This window comes from Carcharhinus amblyrhynchos, chromosome 5 (assembly GCF_965287045.1).
Source record: "Carcharhinus amblyrhynchos chromosome 5, sCarAmb.v2.hapA, whole genome shotgun sequence".
In the NCBI taxonomy this organism is placed as follows: Eukaryota; Metazoa; Chordata; class Chondrichthyes; order Carcharhiniformes; family Carcharhinidae; genus Carcharhinus; species Carcharhinus amblyrhynchos.
This window is the reverse complement of record NC_137328.1, coordinates 24,501,543-24,517,876: the sequence shown is the minus strand read 5'-3', so window position 1 is coordinate 24,517,876 and position 16,334 is coordinate 24,501,543. Positions and strand designations below refer to the sequence as shown.

Here is a 16,334-nt window from a genome sequence, read left to right as displayed (position 1 = left end):
GGGCTGGTGCGAGACCTTCCTGCTGCTGAATAAACAGTCAGCTATGCCTGATTAAGAGAAGGTATTAGCTGGAGCTTTGCGTTCCAACATGGTCATGCTGGTTTCATGAGCTGCCTGCTCTGTGTGGCGTAGGCTCAAAGCTCTTACCAATATGGTATCTGGCACAACTCACACCAGAAGCATGTATGCACTCTGCAAGTATCATTTTGGACCTCCAAGACACTTACTTCATCCATGTTTTGCTTCTGTCAGAAGTTAGCACCATTAAATGATGGTGAGGAATAACATGTGAATGTATGTCTTTCTCATCCTCCTTCAAGTAAATTAATTTAACGGCACAGCCCAAAAAAATCTTCCAGTTCACAGGCCATCACCATTTCAGTATGGAGATTAGCATTAATTGAAATTACACCGGTGCAAAGATTTATCAAGATGTTGCATTGATGGTTATTTTCCAAAATTCTTCAGTGAAAATATTTAGAGGTCAGGGAATACCTATGGTAACAGAAACAAAGTTAACATTTCATTTGATACTGGTTGATCCACTGAGTAGTTCCAGCATTTTCTCTCATTATTTCAGGTTTCCAGTACGCAGAGCATTATCTCTGCGTTCATTTGTATAAAATTGCCAAGATTATACACTCCCAAACTTAGCAAATTATTTTTTTATTCAATGGGATATAAGCATCGATTGCAAGACCAAAATCTATTACAATTTTTTATCTGACTTCAAGAAGGTGGTGGTGCTTTCTTAACTGCTGCAGTCCATCTGATGTAGGTACACTGACAGTACTGTTAAGGAGGGAGTCCCAGGATTTTGATGTTGTGAAAGTAAAGGAATTGTGATATCTTTCAAAATCAGAAAGATGTGTGGCTTGGATGGGGCTTGCAGGGATGGTGTTCCCACGCATCTGATTTATTTGTCCTTCTAGGTTTAGAGGGTGTGGTTTTGGAAAGTACTGTTGACAGAGATCTGATAAGTTGCTACAATGCATCTGCCACTGAGCACCAATGGTGGAAGGAGTGAATGTTTAAGTTGGTAGACAAAGCACTAATTAAATAGGCTACTTTAATTTGCATGCTGTTGAGCTTAACTGGTGTTGGAGCTGCACTCACCCAGGCAAATGGAGAGTAATCCATCACACTTCTGGTTTGTGCCTTGTCGACGGTGGACAGGCTTTGAGAAGTCAGGAGGTGAGTAATTTGCGACAGTATTATCAACCTCTGAGCTCTTATAGTCATTTTATTTACATGTCTAGTCCAGTTAAGGTTTCTGGTCAATGGTAACCCCCAGGATGTTTTTTCTTGTTGGAGATGGTCACTGTCTAGTAAGTGAGTGGTGCAAATTTACTTGCCATTTATCAGTCCGAGCCTGGATATTATCCAGGTCTTGTTACATTTGGACACTGACTGTTTCAGTATGAGGAGTCACGAATGATACTGAATACACTATGCAATAAGCAGCAAACCTCTTTGACCACTTTGGGACTAGGTATCCCATTTTTGACCTTATGATGAGAAAAAGGTGATTGATGAGACGTCTGAAGATGGCTGGACCTAGGACACTATCCTAAGGAGCTCCTGTAGTGATCTCCTGGTGTTGAGATGATTGATCTCCAACATCCATAACCATCTTCCTTTGTGTTAAGTATCACTCCAACCAGTGGAGAGATTTCCTCCTGATTCCCATATCTTAAATTTTGCTAAGGGTCCTTATCATGTATCCTTTGGTATATTCTATGACTTGAAAAATCTACAGCAGAATTTGCTTTAAGATATACCACCGCAAGACAATTTGGCCAAGAAACTGTATCAAACATTGCATTTGTTATTGAATTTATTGCAATTTTTGGAAAAGAAACTAATGCTGTTTAATAGGGAAGATTAGAAATTTAAAATTAAACTTAGTCAAATGCAACCTGGATGTCAAAGGTAACATTCCCATTTCATCACTTGAATTCAACTCTATTGTCTATGTTTGGGCCAACACTGTAACAAGATTAGAAGCTTGGTATAATACGGCTCCACCTTTTTAAAAGCCTCTTAATAACATACCTGAACTCCCAATTAAGGCCATTTTTATACTGCCACTTGTAGAGACTGAATGCTGTTGAAGTCAATGGAAAATAAATTTGGAGAGAATATAAAGCACGTGGCTGATCTGATTTCATCAACTCTCTGCCAGGCAGGTCCAGGTTAAAATTGTTCTCATACACCCAGATTTCCATGGAAATGAAAGCTTGCTGTCAAGATAAGGTGACCACATTTGGCAGCATAAATATGAGGAGCTAGTTGTTGGACATCAGTTTCCTGGAATCTGAAGTAAAACAGCAACAGAGTGGAAACCACTTTCGCAGTGTAATTGCAATGGTTCACACACAAGCTATTCCTGTCCCTTTTCTCATTCAGATTGCAAAGTAAGTTTCAGTTTATGATGAACGGTATCTACTAGTGCCAGTTAGCAATCAATAGTAGACAGGTTTTTACCCTCCCTGTGGACTCATGCATTGAGAACTGTATTTTATATCACACATTTTTTTTTCATTTTATGGAGATGATGCCACAACTGACAACAGATGGTGCTGTAAAAAAATCATGCCATCAGAACCATCTGCAAACAACACATCAATTTAGTTCCCATTGCAAAGTAAAATTTACATCTAATTTTCATCACTTTAATTCTTATTTAACATCCGGTAGAAACAGAATGTATAAATTTGGTGCCCGTGAAGTATCAGCTCACTTGTGAGTTCTAAACTGTACAACATGACTGCTTATCATGTATCCTTTGGTACATTCTATGACTTGCAAAATCCACAACAGAATTTGCTTTAAGATATGTCACCGCAAGACAATTTGGCCAAGACACAATATCGAACATTGCATTTGTTATTGAATTTATTGCAATTTTTGGAAAAGAAACTAATGCTGTTTAATTGGGAAGATTAGAAATTTAAAATGAATTACAAGCTTATCACTCAGTTAGCATCTCATATTGGATATGTTGACTTTTTTTTCTAGGGAGGTTAAATCTAAACGGTGGCACAGTGGTTAGTGCTGCTGCTTCACAGCGCTAGGGACCTGGGTTTGGTTCCTGGCTTGGGTCACTGCCTGTGTGGAGTTTGCACATTCTCCCTGTGTCTGCCTAGGTTTCCTCTGGGTGCTCCGGTTTCCTCCCATACTCCAAAGATGTGCGGGTTAGATTGATTGGCCATGCTAAATTCACCCTAATGTCAGGGGGACTAGGAGGGTAAATATGTGGGGATAGGGCCTGGGTGGGATTGTTGTCAGTGCAGACTCGATGAGCCGAATGGCTTCCATCTGCATTGCACGGATTCTATAAAAAAAACGTGTTTACTGCTGAAAAAAGGACACATGCTGTCAAAGCTTTTAGTCTTGCGCTCATCAGGACAGATGCAAGAGTGTCAAATTTCAAAGGGAACAACAATTTATATTGCATGAGAAAAGGATGCTGATTTGCTGACAAGTTGGGGCGATCTTACGGAAAAAAATTCCAAGTGCTGAGCGAGCGTGAAAACAAGAGAGATTTGCGTTGCTTTTTGGGTGAGTTATAAATTGAATCTTACCTCATGCTGTGAAAAAAATTGCAAGATCGATTTCCTGCCAGCAGGGGGAGGGGAAGGGCCAAGATCGAATGCCAGCAGATTGCATCAGAGGATTTGTGCATGTAGAGATCTCTGTGTTCTGTGGGCACAGAGATCTGTTGGTCACTTCCTCCGCCAGCTACTGCTGGCCTCCACAGCTGATCGCTCCTCCCCTACACTCAGACCGATCCCCCTATTTTGAACATAATTTAAATATTACAATCAGCCTCATGCCCTATTCGGGAGTGAACGTGATCTTGTCGGATATCCGGTGCCGGTAGGAATCGCGAGAGGCGAGAAATCGGGTGCAAGCCTACTTTCTCGACTCTTTTACGATCTTACTGGTTCACGCTGCCCGTTGGCTGGTGGGGCAAAATGGTAAGATCGTAGCCATTGGCTCTGCGGATTGGTCAAGACATTGCCATGCAAATGCACAGGGGGACTATGGACTACATGCTTTTGTTTATTCAAAAAAAGTAAAATATCAGGACATGTTCCTTTTTCCTGTGGAGGACCGCTCCTTGCATATTAACATATATAGCTTATAGAAAACATTGCTTATAGAGTGACATTGCAAGCCCAATTGATCATCTTAAATTGGTTGTTAATGTATGCAAAAGAAATATGTTCGGATCCTGTTGTTGGAGTAAATGAAAGCAAGGGGAACAACAGCTCCCTGGTGCATATGCCATGGCAATGTCTCAACCAATCAGTTGCCCTTCTCTCATGAGGTATGTTACAAAGACCCATGAAGAGTAACCTCGAAAGCTAGTGAGTTTACTATCAAATAAATCGGTTGGACTTAAACCTGGTGTTGTCAGACTTTTTACTGTGTTTACCCCAGTCCAACGCCAGCATATCCACATCTCAACAAAAAGGTACATGGGTCTTTTACATGACAGAAATCTTCGACAGTATGTCTCTTTTTTTTTAGCAATGCTTAACTTCTGGACTGCCAAGTGATATTGGATTATAGTTTTCTGTTGTCATCAGTTGCAGAAGATAAAGAAAGTAAAGCTCGCTTGTGCAGTGTCATGTATTATTTGAATTAGCAAATTTTGCAGATGTACCTGACATATACAGAATTACAAATGGGAAGCTGTTTATCTGTGCTGACTAGATCTCCTGGCAGTTGAGTGTGCATAAATATTTCACTATGTGAAATAGAGTAACACAAGAATTAATTTATCATCAGATAAAGGGATCATTGTAACTGAAAATAATTTATTTCTGAAATACTTGGATAAAAAGGTACCTCACAAATGTACTTTACTACTCTTGGTTTATTTTGGGGCCATGTAACTTTTATCCAGTGTAAGAGATCATTTCATCTAGTAGCTGGATTGCTGTAAGCATGCCGCAACAAAACATATTCATTGCTTCTAATTCTTTCTTCCTGGGTGAAGAAGGGAGCATAAAAATTGAACGTTTATACTTGAGTGTCATTTATTATTTCTTCTTCAGCAATTTAGTAACATTTTTCCTGTTATCAAACAAGAAAGACCAGAAATTTATGTGGATTAATTTGTTCCATAAATCACTTCAAGCCACATACATCGCTTAAAAAAAAACTTTTAACAACTCATTCAAATTAGTTGGACACTCATCTCACAGGTGAAATGAACACTTGAGTTCCAATCAATGTAATAGTCATTTGACATTTCAGCTTTTCAAGTTTGGATTCCTGTTTAGCTAGGTTTCAATTTTTGGTAACATATATGCTGAGAACACTAAATATTCAAGTATGATTGCATTACTCAAGTAGCTACTTGAAATTGAGATTACCAACAGGGTTTTTAAAAAAGTACATACTGTTTACAGTGCTTCAAACTCGAGAAGTGAGCAATCTACACACATTGCATGAAAGTTGAATTTCAGCAACTAGGAAAGCTTTCTACATTGCTTCTTAAGATTTGGTAGAGATTTGTTTGTAAAATTTATGGATGTCATAAACTGTCATATGTGAATACTGTGGGATGTAGAGTCATAGTTATAGAGATATATAGCACGGAAACAGGCCCTTAGGCCCAACTTGTCTGCTGAACAGGTGTCCTAAACTGAACAAGTCTCATTTGCCTTCATTAGGCCCATCTCCCTCTAAATTTTTCCTATTCATGTACCTGTCCAAATATCTTTTAAATGTGTAATTGTACCTGTCTCTACCACCTCCTCTGGCAGCTCAATCTATATATGATCACCTTTGTGTGAAAATGTTGCCCTTCAGATTTCTTTTAAATCTTTCCCTGACTTTCAACCTAAACCCACGAGTTTTGGACCCAACTATCCTGGGGAAAAGACCTTGGTTATTCACCTTATCTATATCCTCATGGTTTCATAAATCTCTATATGGTCACCCCTCATCCTCCTATGCCAAAGCAAAAAAGTTCCAGCTTATCTAGTCTCTCCTTACAATTCAAACCTTCCAGTCCCAGTCACATCCTTGTAAATCTTTTTTGCACCCTTTCCAGTTCAATAATATTCTTCCTATAGTAAGGTGACCAGAATTGTACACACAGCTCCAAATGTGGTCTCACCAATGTCTATAATCTGTCCTCCTGAAGCCTTGGTTTAACATCTCATCTGTAACTTGGTGCATCAAACAATGCATCATCCATTACTTCACTGAACTCTTAGTATAGGTTCAGTGCATTATTTGTCAAAACATGACCAGTTTTGTGCTGTTGAAAAAAACCATTAATGACTCCAAACTTGGTTTTAATTAGAACCATTACCATCAGTGCAGGTCTTGCATCCAAGCTTAATATCAACAGTAAAACAGACAAAACCTATGAGGTGAATTTTGATCAATGTCCAGAACTGTTCAAATTTTCACTCAAAGAAATTAAATGATCAATTTAATCCTGGTGTGAAACCCAACACCCTGAGAAGCCAAGTTCAGTTTGATGGTTTGATCTCAGTTCTACAAAAGTTAATCGATGTACAACAGTAGATTTTACTTAGAATCCCTGGAGTTTACTGCAGATTACTAAATGGAAAGTAGCCACAACCCATGGTCTCTGTTGCTTGTTAAAATGAGGGCACATTCCATTGCAAACCATGAGGAGCTATTCTTGAATTAATTTAATTATAAAGAAATGCAAGTCAATTAACAGTATTCCTTTGTGATAAAACTGAAAATGTGTTCTACAGATAGGGATTTATTCCTGCCTGTGTATTAAAGGAAACGCGTATGTTTTCATTTAAACTGCTTTGCAGGAGGAGTAATATTATTTTAAACAAAGATATGCATCATGAAAAATACTCCCTGAAATGGCACAAGCATTCAACCGATGATGAAAACCAATAACTGAAATACATTTGCAGTCTCGGTCTGTCAATGAAGACCAAATCCCAATCCACTTTATTCAAAGCCACTTACCTGCTTGATTTGTCGTGACATTTACAGACACAAACTGTCTGGGAACAGAGCTTAGCTCTGACACTCCATTCACTGCCTCAATCTCAAAGGTGTAATTGGTGTGAGCCAGGAGATCCACCACCATCACCGTGGTGTTCTTGAGTCCAGCCTCCTGTGGGATATATCTGACACCGCCACCACACTCCCCACACTGGATCAAATCCACGCTGCATCTCTTGCAGATCACAATGTATTTCACGTCTTTTCGACCTCCACCATCCACTGGAGGGCTCCAATCCAAAATCACACTAGTGTTATTGATGTTGGAGATGACATTCTGTGGGGCTGAGGGTGGTCCTGGGATCAGTGACAAAAACAATATAAGTTGTATACCCTGAATGTACATTCCCTACTTTTACAGAATGAACAAACATACTAAATATAACTGCACAATTATATGCAATAATTGCCTCATTTAAAATGCACACTTTTCAGAAATACATACTGTACACTCCAAATCATAAAATTATTTGTGATTTCACATACTATAGTACATCACAGGAATATATTGGAATAGAAGGAAGTCCCAGATGGGAAAGGATTTTGAACTCCATTTGCAATGCTTTTGAGCGTAAAAATTATAAATTCTTATTTTCTCCTTTTTGACATCCAGTACAAAGTATTGAGCTATTTAGTTCTTCCTACCATTAATGGACCATTGTATTGTTTTATTCTTTAATTTCATTCCAGTATGATGGGATGGGATTTCCTGCCAATATTGACTGTCTAGTTTCTCCCAAATCAAATTTTTGAGCAAAGTACTGGAAACTGCAAACTCTGATAAATCCTCAATCCAGTGCCTTTCGAATAGTGAAACTGGGAGAGGTGCTAACATACATGCATGTAGTGCGCCCCTGAAAGAATAGCAGATGCAATGTCCATTCTAAGCTGTGCAAACACAGCAATCAGGATTTGCACTGTGTAGTGTAGTTAAACAGATCAACAGGCAAAATTAAGAACAGATATATTTGTAACTTTTTATGTCCTAATATTGCAAAGTTATGCAGTGTTAGAATTGGGTATAGCGTCAGAAGAATTTGTTCACTCGATGTGCTGTTCCCCTTTAGTTGAGAAGAACCAAAATGAATATATAGAGGTAGGCAAGAACTTTCAGCAATGCATCAATTATATTAAAGCAAAGTGGTGAGATAATATTTATTAACTAACTGAATCCAAATTGAATATTTTTGATGCAATGATGTAGTCAGGGTGAATATTTCCGGTATAATTATGCAGGACTAAAAGACAAAGGACGGAATTTCATCGTCCCGCCATGGGAATCATAGTGAGCGGGGATGGACCATGCAAAGGTCCGTTGACCTCGGTTGGGATTTTCAGGTCTTAGGGTGAGCTTAGCTGGAAAATCTACCCAAAATATTTCACAGAACGCAAATTTCTACAGAGTTCATTAATCGAAAAGAAAGAAACAATTTCATGGCTCCAGAGCAGCTCAAGGTGCTTTTGAGTCAATGCAGTATTTATGAAATGTAGGCAGAAATCTTAGCCTGCATGAATGGATGGGTGGGTGAAATAAAAATTTCCAAGCCTGCTTCCAAACCAATCATTTCCAGCTTCATCAGAGGTAGGCTGGGGAATTACTAACCAGTTGCTCCGAAGAAATGGGTCTGTCACTAAAAACTGTTCAGATGGTCCCTAGCTTCATTGTAAAAATTCCCTAATTTTTAAATAATGCCAGCTGGATTTCAGAAAACCCATGAGGTAAAAGGAGGCAAGCGAGGCCTGATCCATAAGGAAGTGTCTTTTCAGCACTGTTTGTGGATCAATAGCAACCTGAGAATATCCTCCAAGACAAATGTGCCAACTGTACTGACTTAATTGGCCTCTTGGAGTATGAGCTTCCTTATTGCTTGCCCAAGCAGGGAGCCTCACCTGTATATAAATATGAGAGTCTCAGGTCCACTGGCACTCCTGATTCTGACTTTGTACCTGAAGTACTCTAGGAGTGAATAGAGTTTGTAAATAAAGGCAATCTGGTATATGGACACTGATCCCTCAGGAGTTATTTCATCAACAAACAAAATCTGGGATCAGGCAAGCCTCCCCGCAACTGAAACCCACACAATATCTCCCTTAACCTCTTTACCTGGCACACGTGATCTCCCCTTCTGATATCTATTATCTCCCTGTGATCTCCATATCTCCTTTTAATCACCACAACTCGCCAATGACCGTCACCATCTTTCCTTCTGACTGTCATCATCTTTCCCTCTGACTGTCACCCTCTCCCTTCTGACTGTTACCATCTCCCCTCTGACCATCGCCATTACCCTCTGACCGTCAGCATCACCCCTCTGACCATTACCATCACCATCATTCCTCTTACTGTCACCATCTTTCCCTCTGACTGTCACTATCGCCCCTCTTACTGTCACTATCTTTCCCACAATCTCTTCCAGACTTCCAAATCTCCACTGACATTTGCAATCTCTCTCTTGATCTCATGATTTCCACCACCGCCCCCCCCCCCCACCCCCCCATTCTTCCTTGGCTTTCACGGCCATCCCCCGACCTCCACCATCTCAAGCATGATCTCCCAACACCCACTATGAACTCATCCGTTACACTACAACAACCTTTCCCTCCCTTTCTTCCTTCCTCCTGTCCACTCCCAGTTTCGGCCTTGTGCCTTCGGCCTTCTGTATTTCTGACCAACTTGGCCATGGGAAACATGCTGAATAATAGCGAAATATACTATGCTGTTAATTTTAGCATAACATCTATAATTCCAGGTTTCCCATCTGGAAATCCCTCCTCCCAGCTCCCGTCAAAACCACAAGTCAGTATCAGGGCCATATGGTCTTTTTTGTAATGTCTGAAATTTAGCAATCAATTTGTGCACAGAAAGATTCCAGAAACAGCACTGGGATAATGACCGGATAATCCGTTTTTATTTTGATGTTGCTTGAAGGATAAGTATTAGTCAGGACAACGTCATGGGATCCATCACATCCATCCAGGAGGAAAAGGAGCTCCAGTTTAATATTTCATCCAAAGTCAACACTTGCAAAAACACAGCACTCTTTCACCATTGCACTGAATTGTCAGCCGAGACTTTTGTGCTTAAGTCATTAAAGTATGACCAATTGACTTGATCAACACCTTATTTTTTCATTATTGATATTAAGTTAAGGATTCAATGATTAAAGAACAAACAAAAGCAAGCAAGAATTTGTAGCAGTTATTTTGAAACTTGCTTGGTACAACTTTTGCTCATTTATGGCATAAAATGCCAATGTTTTTCTTCTCCCTCTCCTGAAGCTACTGAATCATGTTCAGCCAGACACAGCAATGCCATGCATCATTCTTTCTTTTTAATGCCAGTATCACAAGTAAGGCCAGCCCTAGTTGCCCTCGAGAAGATCCATACTCCCTGAGTGCTCCTAGATGATGACTGTCACAGTGTTTACTAAGACTGTGGAGGTGCCTCTGCTGATCCCATTCCCACTCACTGTTCAAAAACACATAGCCCAGGTTCCGACCGGAACAAGAACCTTCCTTTATGCCATACTAGCCTCAAGGTTATCAATAACAATGTAATGAATAGCTGGATGGGATTGCACTTACTTGATTCCATTATTTATCCAGTCATAGTTACAGTATCACATGTAATAGCATCTCTCCCTATTCCTGCATTGTTATCTTTGGTGTTCCGCAAGGATTTATCCATGGTCCCCTATGATATTTCTTTTACATGTGACCCAACATTATCTTAAACAAGGAATCAGCTTTTATGCATTTTTATGATACCTGGCCCTGACTTACCATCACTTCTTTTGATTCCTCCAGTATTGACAAATTGCCAGGCTATCTAATACAGGCTGGACAGAAATTTCCTCCAATTAATTATTTGGAATATCTAAGCAACTGTCTTCAGTTCCTGCGACAAACACTTTTCCATCATTACCAACTCCATTCCTATCCCTGGTAAACTATCTGAGGCTGAACTAAAAGGTGGAAGTTTTCCAGTTAGGTTAGTATCCCAGCTTCAGCCTCAATATCAGATCGGGAGACCAGAAGCGGCCATGGAAGAACATCAGTTGCGATCTCCCTGGAGCTGGCCAATTACGACACAGCCTCCAGGAGCCTTGAAAATTATGGTTGGTGGTCCAACCAGGGAAGCAGGAGATAGAACAGCAGGGCCCCACACTGGTGAGGTGAATGAAGCTGAGGCAAGCAGGAGAGCACAAGTGTAACTCAAATTAAACTCGCTCTCCTTAGCACTGGAAAATATCAAAAATCTCACACAATCACAGGATGGCTTGTGGCCACAGCTGTAACTATCACACTCCAGGATGTCCATGCTGGGGAGACTGAGGCATTGGATGACTCCTGTCCCTTCAATGTCAGATCGCCTTCAATCACGTTTTGGGTTCTAGCCTTAATGGGGAGGTCTGTCCACAGATGGGAAGATGTCAGCAGAGCCATTAATATTCCCCAGTTGCCCATTAATGGGCCCAATAGGCTGCCCACCATTGCTAGATGGGCAGCCTCCACTGCACTGGCCACACCTCTGGCAAAATTACTTAGTGGCAGGAATGGGTCAGGTAGCCAATCCACTGCACTACTTTGCAACAGTGTTCAGGGTCCTGCCTCCTACCCAACTCTGTGGGCCGGGTAAATTCAATCCAGAATGTTTGTAACCTTGATTGAACAAGACAGGAAAAGCAGAGCATGAGAGTTAGCTAGCAAGTAACATAAAAGCAGACTGTAGAAGCTTCTATAAGTATGTAAAAAGAAAAAGATTAATGAAGACAAATGTAGTTCCATTACAGTCCAAATCGGGAGAATTTATAATAAAGAACAAGGAAATGGCAGAGGAATTAAACAACTACTTTAGTTCTGTCTTCACAGAGAAAGTTACAAATAATTTCATAGAAATGCTAAGAAATCAAGGGTATAGTGAGAAGGAGGAATTGAGGAAAATTAGTGTCACTAAAAGAAATAATAAGATTGAAAGCTGATAAATCCCTAGGACTTGATCATCCACACCCCTGTGTACTAAAAGAGGTAGCCATGGAAATAATGGATGTGTTGGCTGTCATCTTAGAAAATTCTATAGATTCTGGCACAGTCCTGGCAGACTGGGAGCTGGAAAATGTTAAGTCCCACATAAAAGGATAATGTACAAAATTAAAACACATGGAGATTCAGGGTAGTATATTGGCATGAATTGAGAATTGGTTAGCACACAGGGAATTGAGAGTAGGATTAAATGGGTTGTTTACAAAATGGTATGTGTGACAAATGAAGTCCTTCAGGGATCAGTTCTTGGGCCCCAGCTATTCACAATAAGCATTAGTGGTTTGGCTGAGGGAACAAAACGTAATATTTCCAAGCTTCCTCGCTGATCTCCCACATTCTTCTATCTGTAACTTAAGGTCACCCATTACTCTGCTTCCCATGTGCTTAATCGTACCATGCCCCATTCACCCATCACTCCTATATTTGCTCACTTACAGACTCCTTTTTAAGCAAACATTCATTTTAAAATTTGCACCCTTGTTTTCAAATTCCTCCATGGCTTTGCCTCTTCCTAGGCTAAATGCTCCGGCCTTACATTTGCATGTCTGCTGTCAACGGGAGGTGGCGCATTGTTTGCTGGCAGCGGGATTCTCCAGTCCTGCCGCTAGAAATTGGAATTCCCACTGACGGCACTCCATGCCAGTGGGAGAATTCCAGCTCAGTAATCTCCTCTAGCCACGCAACCTTCTAAGATATCTGTTCAAGTCTCCAGAGAATCGCCACTTTTAATTGCTTCAACACTGGTAATCATACCATCAGCTGCTAGGCCTTAAGCTCTGGAATTCCCTCCCTGTAACTCTCTACCTCTCTTCCTTCCCTTGAGACTTGCATGTTTGACTGCACTTTTCACCATCTCATAGAATCATAGAACCCTACAGTGCAGAAAGAGGCCCTTCGGCCCATCAAGTCTGCACCGAACACAATCCCACCCAGGCCCTACTCCCATATCCCTACATATTATACCCACTAATCCCTCTAACCTACGCATCCCTGGACACTAAGGGGCAATTTCTTAGCATGGCCAATCCACCTAACCCACACATCTTTGGACTGTGGGAGGAAACCAGAGTACCCGGAGGAAACCAACGCAGACACGAGGAGAATGTGCAAACTCCACATAGGCAGTGACCCGAGCTGGGAATCGAACCCAGGACCCTGGAGCTGTGAAGCAACAGTGCTAACCACTGTGCTACTGTGCCGCCCACAATCTGTCCTCATATTGTCTTATTTGGCTTGTTGTCAAAACATTGCTGTACAACAATTCATGAAATGCCTTAAAGGTGCCATACAATTATGAAATGTTGTTGCTGAAAGGTTTATGATCAAAATAATTGGCACAGATTGATGTTATCTTTAAACTCAGATGAGCTAGCTGGTAGGCATGACATGAAGCTGTGCAAAGGCCTTTAGGAATGAGCCGAGGAGAAATTTCTTTACTCGAGGGTGTTGTGATTCTCTTTGATTGTTTGTCCCACGTTGCTTGGGATGCTCAACCACTGAGTATATTCAGGACAGAGAAACTATAGCTCTGAGCTCCCCAGCAAGAAAACAACTTCCAAACATCTACTCAGTCAAGTCCCCTAAAGAACTTTTTAAATTTCCAATGAGATCATCTTTCATTCTTCTCAACAAGAAAGAATATAGGCCCATTCTATTCAATATTTCCTCAGAGGGTAACCGTCTCTTCTCAGGAATCAGTCTTCTGATCCTTTGCTGCACTCCCTCTAAGGCAAGTGTATATTTCCTTGGATAAAGAGATCAAAACTATACACAGTGTTCCACCACCAAAGTCTGTTTGGAGCAAGACTTCCTTTCATGTGCTATCCAAACCCCTTGCAATAAAGACCAAAATACAAGCTGTCCTCCTAATAGTTCCCCGTTTACTTTCTGTGTTTTATGTACAAGGGCACTTAAATTCCTCTGAATCTCAACCACCTCCCCAGCCACCTTCTGCCATCTTCTTGCTCACTATCTGAATCTGTCTATATCCCTTAACAAACCCTTAAGGCGTGAATTTTACTTTAACGCTGGGACTCCAACATGGGGTGAAAAAAGGTTCCTGGCCACACACTTACTATCACCAGACAGAGACTCCTGATGCTCTTGGTCAGTCAGTGGGCTGGCACTCTCCAACCTCAGCAGCATCTCAAGGACAGGTGGTCACTGCTGAAGTAGGCACCTCGGAAGCACAAGTTTAAAAATATATATCCAGAGCACCAAGAATAAGAAAGGAAATCCCTCCTGAGAGATTGTTGGGGCTGCAGGGGCTATCTTCTTTACCCATGGCCCTCTCTTTGGGTCACTGAGCCTCAGTCTGCAATGGTCTTCCCGGTTGCTGCAAGGGGGTTAGCTGGCTGTTTCCCCACATGGGCAAGAGGTTGTCCTGAGGTGGGCAAAATGCTGGTTGCTTTGTAAAGTGGCCCTTTATTGCAGAAGGTACTGACTACAAAAGTAGAGATGTTATGCTTCAGTTATTCAGGGCATTGGTGAGACCGTATCTGGAGTACTGTGAAAAACATTGGTCTCCTTAGAATCATAGAAACCCTACAGCACAGAAAGAGGCCAACTGGCCCATCGAGTCTGCACTGATCACAATCCCACCCAGGCCCTACCCCCATATCCCTATACATTCACCAGCTAATCCCTCTAACCTACGCATCTCAAGACACAAAGGGGCAATTTTTTTTAGCATGGCCAATCAACCTAACCCGTACATCTTTGGACTGTGGGAGGAAACCGGAGCACCCGGAGGAAACCCACGCAGACACGAGGAAAATGTGTGAACTCCACACAGACAGTGACCCGAGCCAGGTATTGAACCCAGGTCCCTGGAGCTGTGAAGCAGCGTGCTAAGCACTGTGCTACTGTGCTACCTTATTTAAGGAAAGACGTAAATGTATTAGAAGCAGTTCAGAGAAGGTTAATTAGACTGACACCCAGAATGGGTGGAGTGCCTTTGAAGAAAGATTGGACAGGCTAGGCTTGTATCTGTTGGAGTTTAGAAGAGTAAAAGGCAACTTGATTGAAACATATAAGATCATGAGGGCTATTGACAGGATGGATGTGGAGAGGATATTTCCTCTTGTCAGAGAATCTAGAACCAGGGGTCACTATTTAAAAATAAGGGGTCATGCATTTGGGATGGAGCTGAGGAGAAATATTTTCTCTCAGAGAGTTACGGTTCTTTAGCACTCTCTTTCTCAAAAGGCACTGGAAGTAGTGTCTTTGAATAATGTTAAGGCAGAGTGGATAGATTCTGGATTAATAAAAGGCATGAAAAGTTATCTGGAATAAGTTTAAGTTATTTATTGATGTCACAAATAAGCTTACATTAACACTGCAATGAAGTTACTGTGAAAATCCCCTAATTTGCCACACTGTGCGCCTATTCAGGTACACGGAGGGAGAATTTAGTATGGCCAAAGCACCTAACCAGCACGTCTTCCAGACTGTTGGGGGTTACCGGAGCACCAGAAGAAACACATGCAGACATGGGGAGAATGTGCAGACTTCACACACACACACACACACACACACACACACACACACACACACACACACACACACACACACACACACACTAATCCAAGCTGTGAATCAAACCTGGGTCCCTGGCGCTGTAAGGTAGCAATGCTAACAACTGTGCCATAGGCAAGAACATGGAATTGAGGTTACAATGTGTACAGCTATAATCCTATTGAATGGCAGAGTAGGCTCGAGGGGCCTTCTCCTGCCCCTAGTTCATATGTTTGTATGTCCATATGTTGGTTCAATCTTTAATTATGTTTATTGGCTGCACAAGTGGGCAAACGTTTCACATCCTCACAGCGCCAGGGACCCAGATTCAATTCTGGCCTTGGATGAAGTTTGCACTTTCTCCCTGTGTCTGCGTGGGTTTCCTCCATGTACTTCGGTTTCCTCCCACAGTCCAAAGATGTGTGGGTTAAATAGATTGGCCATGGTAAGTTGACCCTGGTGTCAGGGGGATTGGCGGGGTAAATATGTGGGGTTATGGGAATAAGGCCTGGGGGTGGGATTGTGGTTGGCACAGACTTGATGGGCTGAATGGTCTCATAGAACATAGAACACTACAGCACAAACAGGCCCTTCGGCCCACAAGTTGGGCCAGACGCATCTATACCTACTCTGCCATAGAACTATCTGTAACTTCCAATGCCATTAGATCCCATATACTCATCCAGAAGTCTTTTAAAAGACCCCAGTGAGTCCGCCTCTACCACCACCAACGGCAGCCGATTCCGCTCACT

General features: G+C 41.5%; 1 protein-coding gene across 1 annotated transcript in view; it reads right to left on the bottom strand.

The window, feature by feature from the left end:
- The window catches only part of epha5 (EPH receptor A5), a 332,885-nt gene that overhangs the window by 133,688 nt on the left and 182,863 nt on the right, over window positions 1-16,334 (bottom strand). Inside the window, exon 5 of the mRNA XM_080188550.1 lies at window positions 6,985-7,320. Coding sequence (XP_080044676.1) covers window positions 6,985-7,320 — 336 coding nt within the window. The remainder of the gene's footprint in view (window positions 1-6,984; window positions 7,321-16,334) is intronic.